General features: G+C 46.6%; 2 protein-coding genes across 3 annotated transcripts; both read left to right on the forward strand.

Moving 5' to 3' along the window:
• The first annotated feature begins 331 nt into the window (after positions 1–331).
• Positions 332–5054, forward strand: LOC139601264 (acidic mammalian chitinase-like). The gene is made up of 10 exons (XM_071450137.1): positions 332–449; positions 1067–1096; positions 2082–2283; positions 2600–2656; positions 2761–2926; positions 3038–3162; positions 3296–3401; positions 3476–3661; positions 4719–4838; positions 4920–5054. The coding sequence occupies exons 1-10, from the start codon at positions 332–334 to the stop codon at positions 5052–5054; spliced, it is 1245 nt and encodes a 414-aa protein (XP_071306238.1).
• A 1941-nt stretch (positions 5055–6995) lies between these two features.
• Positions 6996–14483, forward strand: CIMAP3 (ciliary microtubule associated protein 3). Of its 2 annotated transcripts, none has more exons than XM_071450190.1 (6): positions 6996–7108; positions 8223–8365; positions 9752–9850; positions 10875–11020; positions 12567–12693; positions 14118–14483. In XM_071450190.1, the coding sequence occupies exons 1-6, from the start codon at positions 7084–7086 to the stop codon at positions 14184–14186; spliced, it is 609 nt and encodes a 202-aa protein (XP_071306291.1). In that variant the 5' UTR covers positions 6996–7083; the 3' UTR covers positions 14187–14483. The 2 variants fall into 2 exon arrangements, with proteins under 2 accessions (XP_071306291.1, XP_071306292.1); XM_071450191.1 differs by having other exon boundaries at positions 12624–12693.
• The last annotated feature ends 648 nt before the right edge of the window (positions 14484–15131 follow it).

Here is a 15131-nt window from a genome sequence, read left to right on the forward strand (position 1 = left end):
CAGGGCCAGAGCTGGAGCCAGAGCCCCGCTCAGCCCTGCCTGGGGCCGCTGCCACCAAGGGCACCCAAGCTGGGCTTTGGCAGTGCCAGCCCCTGGGAAGGGCTCAAGGACAGCACAAGGTCAGGCCCTGCAGCCACCGGTCCCTGCGGGGACGCAGAGCTGTGGTTAGAACAACATTTGAACAATCCCAGCAATCTAATCCCGTTCTTTATCTGCCCTTGCAGCAGCAGGACGTGGCACAGCCCCACGGCAGTGACCCCTGCAGCTGGAGAGCCCAGGCCCATTGTGCTGGTGTCAGGTTTGGTGACACTGCTCCCTGCCAGGTTTCGTAATGTTTGTCCATCCCTGTCGGTCCCACGTTGGCAGCAGAGAGGAGCAGGGTATAAAAGAGGGAGAGAGCCCGAGCACATCAGTCTGGTCCAAGATGGCCAAGCTCACTCTGCTCACCGGTGAGTGCGGCTGGGCTGCAGCTCTGAGCCCTCCTGAGCAGGGCTGGGGGCTCTGGCTCTGCTGCTCTGCTGCCTGCTCAGGGGCTGGAGGGATAAAAACGCTGCTCTCTCTGTCCTGTCCAAGATTTCTCAATTGCCTTTGGGGAGGGAAATTTCTCTTCTTTAGCGCGGCTGTGGTTGGGGATCTGTTCTGCTTTGAGCATGGACAGAGTTCATTGCAGGCTGCAATTGAAATGTGCTTTTAGACTTAAACCTGCAAACGAAATGATTCCTTTGGCATCTGTTTGGGTTCTTCTCTGTGCTTTTACATGGAATCATTGGAGAAATGAAGTGCATGGAGAAATGTTAGCGAAACTCTTGTGCCTGAGCATGGACGGGGTTCATTGCAGGCTGCAATGGAAATGTGCTTTCAGACTTAAACCTAAAAACCAAATGATTCCTTTGGCACCTGTTTGGGTTCTTTTCTGTGCTTTTACATTATTTCATTGGAGAAATGAAGTGCATGGAGAAATGTCAGCGAAGCTCTTGTGCCTGAGCTTGGGAGCAGAGCCTTGCTGCAGGGTTTGCATTGGCGAGGCCCAGCAGTGACCGTGTGCTGTTTCCTTGTGCCCTGCCAGGTCTGGCCCTGCTGCTGAACGCCCAGCTCGGTAGGTGCCGCTCTTGGGGCGCAGCCCCCGCCGGAGCCGCCGCTGCCCCCGCGCTGCCCCCGGCCCGGCCGGGCCCGAGCGGGGCCGGAGCGGGGCGGGAGCTGCGGGCCCGGGGCTGCTGAGCCGGCCCTGCCCAGCCCGGGGAGGAAGGGCTGGGGCTGCGGGGCTGGGGGGAGCCCGGGGTGCCCCAGGGTGGCCCAGGGCGCCCGGCCCCGCTGCCTTCGGCGGAGCTGTGCCCCGCACACGGAGGTGTCTGGGTTTGGAAAGCCGGGAGTCTGCTGAGGAAGGCAGGAGCCTCGCCTGAAATGGGCAATGTCATCCCTGCCCACCCCTGTGAATTGCTGTAAATTTTCAATTAAGGGGCTGTCAGGCAAAAAATATGGGAGCAGGAAATGACAGTTCTTTAATAGGGAAGAAAAGAAAAAGATGAAATAAATAGTGCAGTACACTAGAACAACACTGCCAGAGTCAGAACCCAGCCTGACACCCTGTGGGTCAGGGTGTGGGCAGCAGAACCATTGGAATTGTGGCTCAGCCCTCCTGCAGTGCCAGGGCTGGTTCTGCTGGAGCAGGGATCCTGGAGAAAGGTGCAGTCTCTGCCTCTGAAGATCCAGGGCAAGAGGCAGCTGCTGTTCCTCTGGGCAATCCAGTGCAGAAGCTGTGCTGCTGTTCCAGAATCTCCAGATTCTATCTAGATAGGAATGCTTGGCTCCTCCCTGTGGGCTCACATCTCCCAGGGGGATGCTGTAGTTCTTATCAGCCATGCAGTGACAGTCAATAGCTGTTATCAGCAGGTGTCCCCTCCCTAGGGAGGAGATAAGGCAAACTGCCCACTTGACAAAAGTCAGCTGCCATCCAGATGGCAATGGAACAGATCTTGCCCTGCAGCCTGGCACAGGAGCTGTGCCCATTGTGGGCGATGCCGTGCCCAGGGCCGGGCCCTGCTGGGCACTGCAGCCCCTCCATGGCCGCTGTCTCCCCGCAGGCACTGCCTATGTGCTGACCTGTTACTTCACCAACTGGGCCCAGTACAGGCCTGGCGAGGGGAGGTACACCCCCGAGAACATCGACCCCAACCTGTGCAACCACCTGATCTACGCCTTCGCCGGCATGAACAACAACGAGATCACCACCTACGAGTGGAACGACGAGACCCTCTACAAGTCCTTCAATGGCCTCAAGAACCAGTGAGTGCTGGGAGCCCCAGCAGGGCTCTGCTCCCTCCTGTGCCCTTCTCTGCTCCCTCCTGTGCCCTTCTCTGCTCCCTCCTGTGCCCTTCTCTGCTCCTTCCCAGTCCTTCCCTCTGCTTCACTCTCAGCTCAGTGACAAGGATGCTGAGCAAAGAGGGACAGAGACACAGCCAAGGCAGGACCTGGGGACAGCTCCATCCTCTGAGCACGGGGACAGTGGCTCTTGGCCTTTCCCCCCAAAGTGTCCCAGGCTGAAAGGCCACAGTGACACCAAACCCTTGGGGTCATTCCGGTTCCTCTCCCTTCCTTGCAGGAACAGGAACCTGAAGACCCTTCTGGCCATTGGAGGATGGAATTTTGGCACACAGAAGTGAGTGCAAACCAGCTCTTTCCAATTACGACCCCTGGTAGAGGGAGGGAAAGCAGGAAAAGGCCGGATTCCAACCCCACCTCTCTCCTGCTCTGCTTGCCCAGGTTCTCCACCATGGTCTCCACGCCCCAGAACCGCCAGACCTTCATCAACTCCGTGGTCAGGTTCCTGCGCCAGTATGGATTCGATGGGCTGGACCTGGACTGGGAATACCCCGGCTCCAGGGGCAGCCCTGCCCAGGACAAGTCTCTCTTCACCGTCCTGGTTAAGGTGGGCTTGGCTCCAGGCTCTGCTGGCCACAGCTCTGGCCTGTGAGCCCTGAGTGGCTGCAAAGCCCCATCTGAGAGCCACCAGGTGATTCCTGTGCCTTGGATCCCTCAGGAAATGGTGGCAGCCTTCGAGCAGGAAGCCAAGCAGACCAACAGGCCCCGGCTCATGGTCACTGCTGCTGTTGCTGGAGGACTTTCCACCATCCAGTCTGGCTACGAGATCGCTGAGCTGGGCAAGTGAGTGACCAACCTGGGATCTGTGGTGGCTCTGGGATGGGTTCCCAGCAGTGAAAGCCCCTGAGGGACCCCCAAGTTCAGGGGCTGTGGGGTGATGCAGCCCCAGGTGAGGACAGAGCCCTGCTCCCTGCAGGTACCTGGATTACATCCACGTCATGACCTACGACTTCCACGGGCCCTGGGACGGCTCCACGGGCGAGAACAGCCCCCTGTTCAGCAGCGGCAGCACCCTCAGTGTTGTGAGTGCCTTTGGGGCCTCTGGCCCGGGGCTCCCCTTGCCACAGCTCAGCCTGAACCCTGCTGCCTTTTCCAGGAATACGCCATGAACTACTGGAAGAACAACGGCGCCCCAGCCCAGAAGCTGCTGGTGGGATTCCCAACCTATGGAAAGAGCTTCACCCTGCAGAACCCATCCAACACGGCCATCGGAGCCCCCAGCTCCGGGCCTGGCCCCGCTGGGCCCTACACCAAGGAGGCCGGGCTCCTGGCTTACTACGAGGTGTGTGAGGGACTCATCCTGGACTGCAAGGACAGCCCAGACACTGCTGGCACTTCCCAGCACAGAATTCCTTACCTGGCCCACATTCCTATTGGAATATCACCAATATGGCCAGACAGGACGTGCCTGAGCTTGTCTGGCCCTGCTGCTGAACCAAACAGCGGCCACTGTGGTGTTTCACCCCACAGACACTTTGGGCTGGCTGGGTTCTGCAGCTGGGCGTGTGGAGACAAGTCCAGGCCTGCAGGAACTCTGGTGGTGGGATGGAGCTTCCTCCCTTAAGAGGGTTTGCTCCAGAGACATTTTTGGCTGGCTGGGTGTGTGGTGTTTCACCCCACAGACACTTTTGCCTGGCTGGGTGTGTGGTGTTTCACCCCACAGACACTTTTGGCTGGCTGGGTGTGTGGTGTTTCACCCCACAGACACTTTTGCCTGGCTGGGTGTGTGGTGTTTCACCCCACAGACACTTTTGGCTGGCTGGGTGTGTGGTGTTTCACCCCACAGACACTTTTGCCTGCCTGGGTGCTGCAGCTGGGCACTGCAGATGAGTCCAGGCCTGCAGGAGCTCTGGTGGTGCTGGGATGGAGCTTCCCCCCATAACAGGGGCTGCTCCTCAGGTTTCCCTCTGTGGAGAAGCTTTAAGGCAATGGTGAAGGAAAGGAGTCGGTTCTGATGGAGGGTTTGGATCCAGAGCTTTATTCTGGCCCTCAGGCCTCTGAATGCAGCACCAGCTCCAACAGAACTCCCTGAGCCCGTGGCTGCTGCTCCTTTAACCCCGGGGAGAGGGCAGGGAAGGGGCAGGGAGGCACCAAGCAGGGACAGGAGGGGAGGGACAAAGGGACAAAGGACACCTGGATGGCCCAATGCCCCCCAGGGGTAGAGGGCATCCTTTGGATCTGCCAATCCCTTCTGGAATTCCAGGATTTCAGTGCTGGGAGGGGAAAGGAGAGGTGACTGACACACCTGGGGAGGGAATCTTCAGGGAGAAACCTGAAGGGGTATCTGAGGCAAACCATGGCATCACACCGCAACACTTCTCCACTGCTCTTCCTCCCAGATCTGCACCTTCCTGAGCTCTGGAGCCACCCAGGCTTGGGATGCCCCTGAGGATGTCCCCTACGCCTACAAGGGCAGCGAATGGGTCGGCTACGACAACGAGAGGAGCTTTGGCCTCAAGGTCTGGGGGCAGTGCTGGGATGGGGCTGGATTCTCCCGTGGGATCAATTCCTGGGGCTCACCGGGATTTTCCTCCCCACAGGTGGACTGGCTGAAGAAGAACAACTTTGGAGGGGCCATGGTGTGGACCATCGACCTGGATGACTTCACTGGCACCTTCTGCCACCAGGGCAAATACCCCCTGATCTCCACCCTGAAGAAGGGCCTGGGGCTGTGAGCGTGCAGTGAGTGACGGGGAGGGACATGGGCTGTGTGCCCCAAAGGACACAGAGGGGTGGGGAAGGGGGCATTGCAAACATCATCCCTTCCCCCGTGTGAAAAACAATACTCACTTCCAAAAAATTTTAAAGGTTTATTAAAACCTTATCAAAAATAGAACAGAAGACTGAATAGAGAAAATTTAAAGGATTTTTTTCCACAGCGTGTGCTCGTGTACACAATGGAGGTTTTGCCTTTTAATCCTTAGCCCTTCCCAAAGTTTTGTCCGTTACTTCTCCTTCCCTATCCAGTGGAGATCTCTTCCTTAAATCTTGATTGGAGATCAGCTGTTGCCATAGTAACAATCCCACCCTCCCAAATGTCCCAACAGGCCACCCCATAATAACAACACAAGGGGAGGACAAAACAAAACTATAAATCTATAAAACTTCTCCTAACAGATATACATGATATTTACTTTAATTTAATTGATATTCAGTTTAATTGTGAGAGTCAGCCATGGCATTACTCATTGGTCACAGCAAGGAAAATTCTGCTTTCTTTTCACAGCACAGCCCTCACATCCCTGCAGCTGCTGGAGGTGCAGGAGGAGCTGCAGTGACAGATCCTGATCCCAATCCTGATCCCGATCCAGACCAAAGATCCCTCTGATCCCATTGCACACAAGGACAATGATTCAATAAACCTTTACCCAAAACCAACAACTTCCTGTTTTGACTCGTTTCTTCCTTTGTATTCTGTCACTTCCTGATTCTCTCAGGATGTTCGTGTGAAAAACAGGTTCACTCTTCCGTGGAAATGTAAACAGTTTAATGAAGGACAATAGGAGACAAGGACCATAGAGCAAAGGTGTGAAAAACAGGTTAAAAAGTTTTATAAAGGACAATAGGAGACAAGGACCATAGAGCAAAGGTGTGAAAAACAGGTTAAACAGTTTAATGAAGGACAGTAGGAAACAAGGACAAAGGTTATTGGGTCAGCCAAGAGCACCCTGTTATCCTCGGGATTCTCCTTAAATACCTTTTAATTACATCATCCTGTTGAATATTCATAGATCCTTATGCATATCCATAAACTAATTTACATATTCAGGAGCTATTTTACATGGCCCCTCCTTGCTCTGCCTTTTTGGAGCCTGTGTGTTTTTTGGCTGTGCTTTTGGGATGTTATCCCATCCAAGCAGGCATTTTAACACAAAATTCATTATTTGCTATTTCACTACTATGTCCAAGCTTAATTAACAACAGAAATAAAAATTATATCTCTCTAACAAAGTTACTTTAGCACCAGACTTATAAAATCCATTTTAATACTTGCAAAAAGCCAATATTATAATATGTATCTCTGACACATACTTATATCACTTTTTTCATCTATTTCACTACTATGTCTAAGCTTGATTAACAACAGAAATAAAAACTATATCTTTATAACAAAGTTACTTTAACTCCACACATATATTTGTAAAAAGCCAGTATTATGCATCTATAACACACACTTACCTATTTCACTATATGTCTAAGTTTAAGTAACAACAGAAATGAAAGCTGTATTTTTATAACAAAGTTACCTTAGCACCACACATAAAAAACCCATTTTAATACTTGCAAAAAGCCACTATTACAACATGTATCAATAACACACACCAGCCATTTCACTACTATGTCCAAGCTTAATTAACAACACAAATGAAAACTATCCTTTCATAACAAAGTTACTTTAACACTGCACGTACAAACACATTTTAATTCTTGCAAAAAGCCAGCACACAATACGCGTCTCTGGCACTCACCCTGGTGCTCGGGGAAGGTTTTGGATCTCATCCCGGCCGGGGATTTTTCCCAGCCCCACCCTGGCAGTGCCGTGGAAACCGAGGCAGGAGCTGCTGTCCCATCGCCAGGGCTGTGACCTCACAAGCAGGGGCTGCTGCCCGGAGCCAGCCCAGCCCATTGCAGGGGGAAATGCCCAATCCTGGCTTTTCCCCGGCTCCCCGGTGCCCGTAGCACCCGCAGCGGTGCCAGGCCGGGATGGCGGCGAGGCACGACCCCAAAGGTGAGAGCTGGAGAGGTGGGGGCGCCCGGAGGGGCTGGGATTCCTGCTCTTCGCCCCCTCCTGCTGCCATCGGCTGCTCCAGGATCTTCTCAGATCCCAGAGCCCCGCTCAGAATGGGAAAAACCTGCCCTGTCGGGAAAATTAATCAACAAATATCAGAGGTTTGTGTCCAAAACAGAGACGGAGTCTTTTGACTTTATTCCAGTAAAGGGAGAGGCCATGGGGTGTTCCCCTGGGGTCTCTCCAACCTTTGGAGGATCAGGCTCCTTTTTATCCCAATTTCCTTCTCTCTTTCCTCATTTCTGAGGTACCTGAGAGGTTCAGACTTCCCAAAACACCTGATGCCAAAGATTCCCCTCTAATGTACAACCCTCCCTTTTCATTTTTAATTCTTACAGAATTTAGAGGGTTTTCCCCATTTCTGAGGTACCTGAGAGGTTCAGACTTCCCAAAACGCCTGATCCAAAAGAGTCCCCTCTAACGTACAACCCTCCCTTTTCATTTTTAATTCTTACGGAATTTAGGGTTTTCCCCATTGTTTCTTTCACCTTTCAATGTCCAGTTTCATTTATCAGCAAACCTACAGCTCACTTGTAAAGGCAAATATCTTCTTTTCCCATTCGTCAGCCATGGGAATGGATTGAATCCAATCCATGGCTGGATTTCCATTCATGGGAATCCTTCCCATCGTTTCTTCTCTCTCTCAGTGCTGGATTTATCTACCAGCAGACCCACAGCATGTTTGGAGAGACAAATCTGTCATTGTTTGTGGAAAACAAACCTCTTTGGAAAGACAAATCCCTCATTCCTCTCAGCCCCTCGTGGCTTTGAAGAAAGGTCTGAGAGGAATGAGGCAAAGGGCAGACCCCTCACAGATATCCAGGACAAAGACAAATCTGTCATTCCTTGTGAAAAACAAACCTCTTTGGAAAGACAAATCCCTCATTCCTCTCAGCCCCTCCTGGCTTTGAGGCAAAAGAGCAAATCCCTCCCAAACACCCAGGACCAGGGGGATGAAGGCAGAGAGCAGCTCGTGGTCACCCTTTTTTCTCTTTTCTCTCTTTTTTTTCCTTGTTTATCCCACTGCTGGCGTTTCCCTGTGCCTGTCCCCCAGCCGTGGCCAAGCTCATCTCCTTTGGGACCACTCAGGAGCGGAAAATGTTCCCCTACAGCTACGCCCCAGACAGGCTGGGCATCGAGGCGCTGGGGCTGAGGGGCAGCCCCTCCCTGGGGCCAGGCTCCTACCTGGGGCCGGAGGTGAGCTCCTCCTTCATTCTGGGGTTTTCTACAGGAGGCACAGGGGTTATAGGGTCACTCCTGCCCTGAAAACCCGCTGGGAGATGTCCTAAATCCTCCTGGAAAAAGGGAATTGTCTCCCTTGCTTCAGGCTCTGCAGTAGTGAGAAATTAAGGGGATCATTAGGAATAAGTTTAATAAGTTTAATAGGAATAGTATCTGCTTTTCATGCTGCACTAATGCCCTGAAAACCCACTGCAAGATGTCCCACATCCACCTGGAAAAAGGAATTATCTCTTTTCCCAACCGATCCTTGAGGTTCTGGAATAGTCAGAATTTAAAGGAGGTGTTAGGAATAAGTTTAACAGGGATAGTACCATGCACTCCTGCCCTGCAAACCCGCTGGAAGATGTCCCAAATCCTCCTGGAAAAAGAGAATTATCTCCCTTGCTTCAGGCTCTGCAGTAGTGAGAAATTAAGGGAATTATTAGGGATAAGTTTAATAAGTTTAATAGGAATAGTATCTGCTTTTCATGCTGCACTAATGCCCTGAAAACCCACTGTAAGATGTCCCATATCCACCTGGAAAAAGGAATTATCTCTTTTCCCAACCGATCCTTGAGGTTCTGGAATAGTCAGAATTTAAAGGAGGTGTTAGGAATAAGTTTAACAGGGATAGTACCATGCACTCCTGCCCTGCAAACCCACTGGGAGATGTCCCAAATCCTCCTGGAAAAGGAGAATTATCTCCCTTGCTTCAGGCTCTGCAGTAGTGAGAAATTAAGGGGATTATTAGGAATAAGTTTAATAAGTTTAATAGGAAAAGTATCTGCTTTTCATGCTGCACTCCTGCCCTGTAAATCCACTGCAAGATGTCCCATATCCACCTGGAAAAAGGAATTATCTCTTTTCCCAACCAATCCTTGAGGTCCTGGAATAGTGAGAAATTAAGGGATAATTAAGGGAATAAAAATAAGGAAATAATTAGGAATTGTCAGAAATTAAGGGAATAATTAGGAATAAGTTTAACAGGAATAGTACCATGCACTCCTGCCCTGCAAACCCACTGCAAGGTGTCCCGCACCCTCCTGGAAAAAGGAATTTTCTCCTTTCCCACCTGATCCTCGAGGTCCTGGGATAGTCAGAAATTAAAGGAATTATTAAGAATAAGTTTAATAGGAAAAGTATCTGCTGCTCATGCAAACCCACTGCAGGATGGAAAAAGGAAATTTTCCCGGAAAAAAGGAATTATCTCCTTTCCCACCTGACCCTCGAGGCTCTGCAGCAGTAAGAAATTAAGGGAATAATTAGGAATAACTCTATTAGGAATGACATCTGCTGCTCAGATGGCTCTGCCCGGCCAGAGGTGCCTTTAATAATGTCAAATAAATGATTTTGGCTCTCCAGAACAGCGCCCTGCAGTCCTCCCTGAGCACCCGGCCCATGAGCACCCTGGGCTACGTGATGGGAGCCAGGACAGCCCCGCGCTTCCAGCAGAAGGCTCAGGTGAGGGGGGATGCCAAAAAGAGGGGAAAAGCAGGAAAAAAAAACAGGGGAAAACAGCCAAAAAAAGAGGGGAAAAGCAGAAAAAAAAATATAAAACAAACAGGTAAAAGCAGCAAAAAGAAAGAGAGAAAAAGAGGAAAAGAGCAGCCAAAAACCAGGGGAAAAGCAGCCAAAAAGAATGAAAAGGTGGCAAAAAACAGGGGGAAAGCAGTAAAAAGGTGGCAAAAGAAAAAAAAAAAGGAGGGAAAAAGCAGCCAAAAAGAGGGGGAAAGCAGGAAAAAACAGGGGAAAATGAGCAAAAGAAAAGATGGGAAAAGCGGCCAAAATATTCCCCAGCCCGGATGTGCCATGCCCTGGCTGCTGCCGTGGGAATGTGGGATTTTGGGTGGGAATGTGGAATTTTAGTGGCAACGTGGAATTTTGGGTGGGAATGTGCAATTTTGGGCGGGAATTCAGAGTTTTAGGTGGCAATGGGGTGGAATTTTGGGAGGGAATGTGCAATTTTGGGTGGCAATGTGCAATTTTGGGCGGGAATGTGGCGGAATTTTGTGTGGGAATGTGGAATTTTAGTGGCAATGTGGAATTTTGGATGGGAATGTGCAATTTTGGGGGGGAAATGTGGTGGAATTTTGGGCAGGAATGTGGAATTTTAGTGGCAATGTGGAATTTTGTGTGGGAATGTGGAATTGTAGCGGCAATGTGGAATTTTGTGTGGGAACGTGCAATTTTGGGTGGCAATTTGCAATTTTGGATGGGAATGTGGTGGAATTTTCGGCGGGAATGTGGCGGAATTTTGGGCGGGAACGTGGTGCAATTTTGGGCAGGAACATGGTGGAATTTTGGGCGGGAACGTGGTGGAATTTTGGGCGGGAATGTGGTGGAATTCTGGGCGGGAACGTGGTGGAATTTAGGGCGGGAACGTGGCGGAATTCTGGGCGGGAACGTGGCGGAATCTTGGGGGTGAATTCTCCATGATTTCCCTGCTTTTTGCTGCCTTTTCCCCCTTTTCCGCTGCTTTCCGCAGACCGTGAGCCCCGGCCCCGCCGCCTACGGGCCCTTCCCGGCTGAGCCCCGCCCGGCCCGGCCCGGCCCGGCCCCGGCCCCGGCCCCGTTCTGCTCCAGCAGCCCCCGGTTCCCGGAGCGCCTCCTGGACAGGGAGCGCTACCCCGGGTAAGGGAACCCTGCGCCCGTTCAATTACAAATAAAAATTGGTTTTAGCTCCAAAAAGGATGATTTTTAGCTCCAAAATTAATTTTTTTTAATGTCTCAAAAAATAAGTATTTTTTTTTAATCTCTGAAAAAAAAAATTTTACGTCCTAAAAAAAGAAGTTTTTTAATCTCCAAATATAAGGGTTTTTTATCTGCCAAAAACAAGCTTTGTATCTCGAAAAATATGGGTTAATATTGGGGCGTTTTGTTTAATATGAGGGTATTTTGCTGCATGTTGGAATATTTTGGTTAACATTGGGATGTTTTGGTTAATATTGGGATATTTTGGTTAATATTGGGACATTCTGGTTAGCACTGGGATGTTTTGGATAATACTGGAATATTTAGGTTAGCATTGGGATATTTTGGATAATACTGGGATATTTTGATTAACATTGGGATATTTTGGTTAATATTGGGACATTTTGGATAATATTGGAATATTTTGATTAACATTGGAATATTTTGGTTAATATTGGAATATTTTGATTAACATTGGAATATTTTGGTTAATATTGGAATATTTTGATTAACATTGGAATATTTTGGTTAACATTGGGACATTGTGGTTAATATTAGGATATTTAGGTTAACATTGGGATATTTTAATTAACACTGGATAATATTAGAATATTTAGGTTAATCTTAGAATATTTTGGTTAACATTGGGATATTTTGTTTAATATTCGGACATTTTGGATAATACTGGCATATTTTGGTTAACACTGGGATATTTTAATTAACATTGGATAATATTAGAATATTTTGGTTAATCTTAGAATACTTTGGTTAATATTGGGAAGTTTTGATCAATATTAGAGTATTTTGGTTAACATCGGGATATTTTGGATAATATTGGAGTATTTAGGTTAACATTGGAATATTTAGGTTAACATTACGGTATTTTGGACAATACTGGGATATTTATATAATATTTGAATATTTTGTTAATGCTGGGACATTTTGGATAATACTGGCATATTTTGGTTAACACTGGGATATTTTGAATAATACCGGGGATATTTTGGTTAGCATTAGGATATTTTGATTAACATTGGAATATTTAGGTTAACACTGGAATATTGTAATTTAACATTGGATAATATTAGAATATTTTGGTTAATCTTAGAATATTTTGGTTAATATTGGGACGTTTTGATCAATATTAGAGTATTTTGGTTAACATCGGGATATTTTGGATAATATTGGAGTATTTAGGTTAACATTGGAATATTTAGGCTAACATTACGGTATTTTGGTTAACACTGGGATATTTTGGATAATACCAAGGATATTTTGGTTAGCATTAGGATATTTTGATTAACACTGGAATATTTAGGTTAACACTGGAATATTTAAGTTAACACTGGAATATTTTGCCCAACACTGTGACGCTTTGCCCAACACCGCGACATTTTAGTAAAACCAAACCCCAAAACGCAGATAAAATGCATTTAAATCAATAAACGATGCAAATAAATCAACAAAGGGCTCCTCTTGCCCCCAGGCCGGGCACCTACGACATCCAGGAGCCTTTCACCAAGAAAATCTCGTGGCCCTCCAGGTTTGGGGCTCCCGACCGGGCAGCGCTGCCCCAGCCGGCCCCGAGGATGGTGAAGATGCAGGTGCAGAAGGTGAGGAAGGCTCAGGGACAGGGAAACTCCCCCTTTTTTTCCTTCCTATTTTAATTTTTTTTTCCCTGTCCTCTCCTGCTTTTGAGAGAGGAAATTTCCTTTTTCTGCTTCTCGTTTTCACCTTTTTTCCCCTGTCCCCTCCTGCTTTTGAGAGAGGAAATTTCCTTTTTCCGCTTCCCGTTTTCACCTTTATTTCCCCTGTCCCCCTCCTGCTTTTGAGAGAGGAAATTTCCTTTTTGCTTCATATTTTTATTAGGGTTTGCTGTTCTTTCCTGCTTCTGAGACAGGAAATGTCCTCTTTTCTTCACATTTTCACTGTTTTGTCCGTCTTTAATCTTTCTGAAAGAGGAAATTTAAGTTCCCATTTTTGCTATGTTTTGTCGTCCTTTTTCTGCCTCAAAGTTTCTGAGAGAGGAAATTTCCTTTTCGCTTCATATTTCCACCATTTTATTGTTCTCTCCTCCTTCTGAGACAAGAAATTTCCTTTTTGCTTCATATTTTCTCTATTTTATAATCCTTTCCTACCCCAGTGCTTCCGAGACAGGAAATTCCCTTTTAAGTTCCCATTTTCACTGTTTTGTTGTCCTTTCCTGCTTTGGAGAGAGGAAATTTCCTTTTCACTCCATATTTTCACTGGTTTATTTTCCTTTTCTGCTTTTGAGACAAGAAATTTCCTTTTTTCTTCATATTTTCACTTTTTTCTTGTCCTCTCCTGCTTTTGAGACAGGAAATTTCCTTTTCACTTCATATTTTCAGTTTTATTTCCCTTCCCTGCTTTTGAGAGAGGAAATTTCCTTTTCCCTTCATATTTTCACTGTTTTGTTACCCTTTTTTTTTTGTCCCAATGTTCTGAGAGAGGAAATTTCCTAATTTCCTTTTTACTCCATATTTTCACCTTTTTATTGTCCTCTCCTTCTTTTAAGACAAGAAATTTCCCTTTTTCTTCGTATTTTCCCTGTTTTGTTGTTCTTTCCTTTCCTGAGACAGAAAATTCCCTTTTTATTTCCCATTTCCTCCACCTTTTTTATCCTTCCCTGCCTCAAATCTTCTGACAGATAAAAATTCCCTTTTCAACTCCCATTTTCCCCGTTTCGTTATTTTTTTCCTGCTTCTGAGAGAGGAAATTTCCTTTTTTTCCTTCACATTTCCACAATTCTTTTGGATTTTTCCCCGCCCAGAGCACCAAACACAAAATGATTTTCTCTCAAACAATCCCTGTTGGCAAAACCCTTCCAAAAATCTTCTTTTACTCAGAATTTCTCTCCGATTTCCACCCCAAAATGAGCAACGTGGGGCCTCCACTGCCTCGTGGGGCTCCGCTGGTACAAAAATCTGATTTAAATCCCAATTTTAGCTCTCACCCCCTTCATTTTCTGGCACATTTTTGTTGTTTTTAATGCAAATTTGGGTGGTTTTTTTTTTAGATGACTGTGGATAAAAAATTCCAGAAGAACCAGGGCAGAGAGGCCTACCTGAAGCTGTACCACGGCTGAGGAAAAATATCTTTATTTCAGGAAAAATATCTTTATTTTATAGCACCTGCAGCTCCAGGCCGAATAAATCAAATATTTTAAATGGTTTTTAATGTTCTTAATGGGTTTTTAATGTTTTTAATGTTTGTTTTTAATGTTTTTAATTCACTCTGCTCAGCTCAATCTTCTCAGCCCCATTCCACCCCCTTGGGAAGAAATTGAAATCCAGAATTTGTTTTAAAATAATTTGGAGGTGTTTTAAAATATTTGAAGGTGTTTTAAAATATTTTCATGTGTTTTAAATATGTTGGAGATATTTTTTTAAAAAAAATTATGGTAATGAACTGAAATGAAATAATAATATAAAAAATAAAAGTATAAAATCAAAATGAAAGTAAAAATTCAAGTTCTAAACTTTCTTTTACTTAGTTTAACATGTCTCTAAACTATAAATTTATATTCTCACTTTTAGTACTTAGAAGTTTTTTTAAAGCCTCAAATTAAATCTTACATTAAATTCTAAACTTTAGATTATAAACCCACAGAATTTTATATACCAAATAATTTCATATACAAAATAATTTCATATATCAAATATTTTCATATCCCAAATAATTTTATATGCTAAATAATTTTATAAACCAAATAATTTTCCAAGAATTCCCTACATTTCAAGTTCTAACACTCAGAGGGTTTTTATGTTTTTTGCCCAAAATATCACCCTGAAAACATCTGAGGGAAAGAGGCCAGGTTGGGACAGGAGGAATTTTTTTTGCATTTTGGCTCCTTCCTTGCTGAAATGAAAATATTCTTAATTTAAAACAAAAAAATAAAAATTGCTTGAAACTGAGAATCACAAAAATAAATGTGGCCTGAAACAGAAAGTTCCTGGTGTTGGGGCAGCTGTTTCCCCTCAAACCTTTAATTTCTGTGTTTCCAAACCCAATTGCTAATTTAAATTAAATT

This window comes from Agelaius tricolor, unplaced genomic scaffold (assembly GCF_023055355.1).
Source record: "Agelaius tricolor isolate 1412-34295 unplaced genomic scaffold, bAgeTri1.0.p SCAF_30, whole genome shotgun sequence".
NCBI classification, from domain to species: Eukaryota; Metazoa; Chordata; class Aves; order Passeriformes; family Icteridae; genus Agelaius; species Agelaius tricolor.

Bases quoted from the DNA above. Each gene is read 5' to 3' on its own strand.
- LOC139601264 (XM_071450137.1), top strand. From the start codon at position 332: ATGTTTGTCCATCCCTGTCGGTCCCACGTTGGCAGCAGAGAGGAGCAG. The intron at 2,657-2,760 runs GTGAGTGCAAAC...CTGCTTGCCCAG, and splicing joins TGGAATTTTGGCACACAGAA to GTTCTCCACCATGGTCTCCA. The intron at 4,839-4,919 runs GTCTGGGGGCAG...TCCTCCCCACAG, and splicing joins AGAGGAGCTTTGGCCTCAAG to GTGGACTGGCTGAAGAAGAA.
- CIMAP3 (XM_071450190.1), top strand. From the start codon at position 7,084: ATGGCGGCGAGGCACGACCCCAAAG. The intron at 9,851-10,874 runs GTGAGGGGGGAT...TGCTTTCCGCAG, and splicing joins GCTTCCAGCAGAAGGCTCAG to ACCGTGAGCCCCGGCCCCGC. The intron at 11,021-12,566 runs GTAAGGGAACCC...TCTTGCCCCCAG, and splicing joins GACAGGGAGCGCTACCCCGG to GCCGGGCACCTACGACATCC.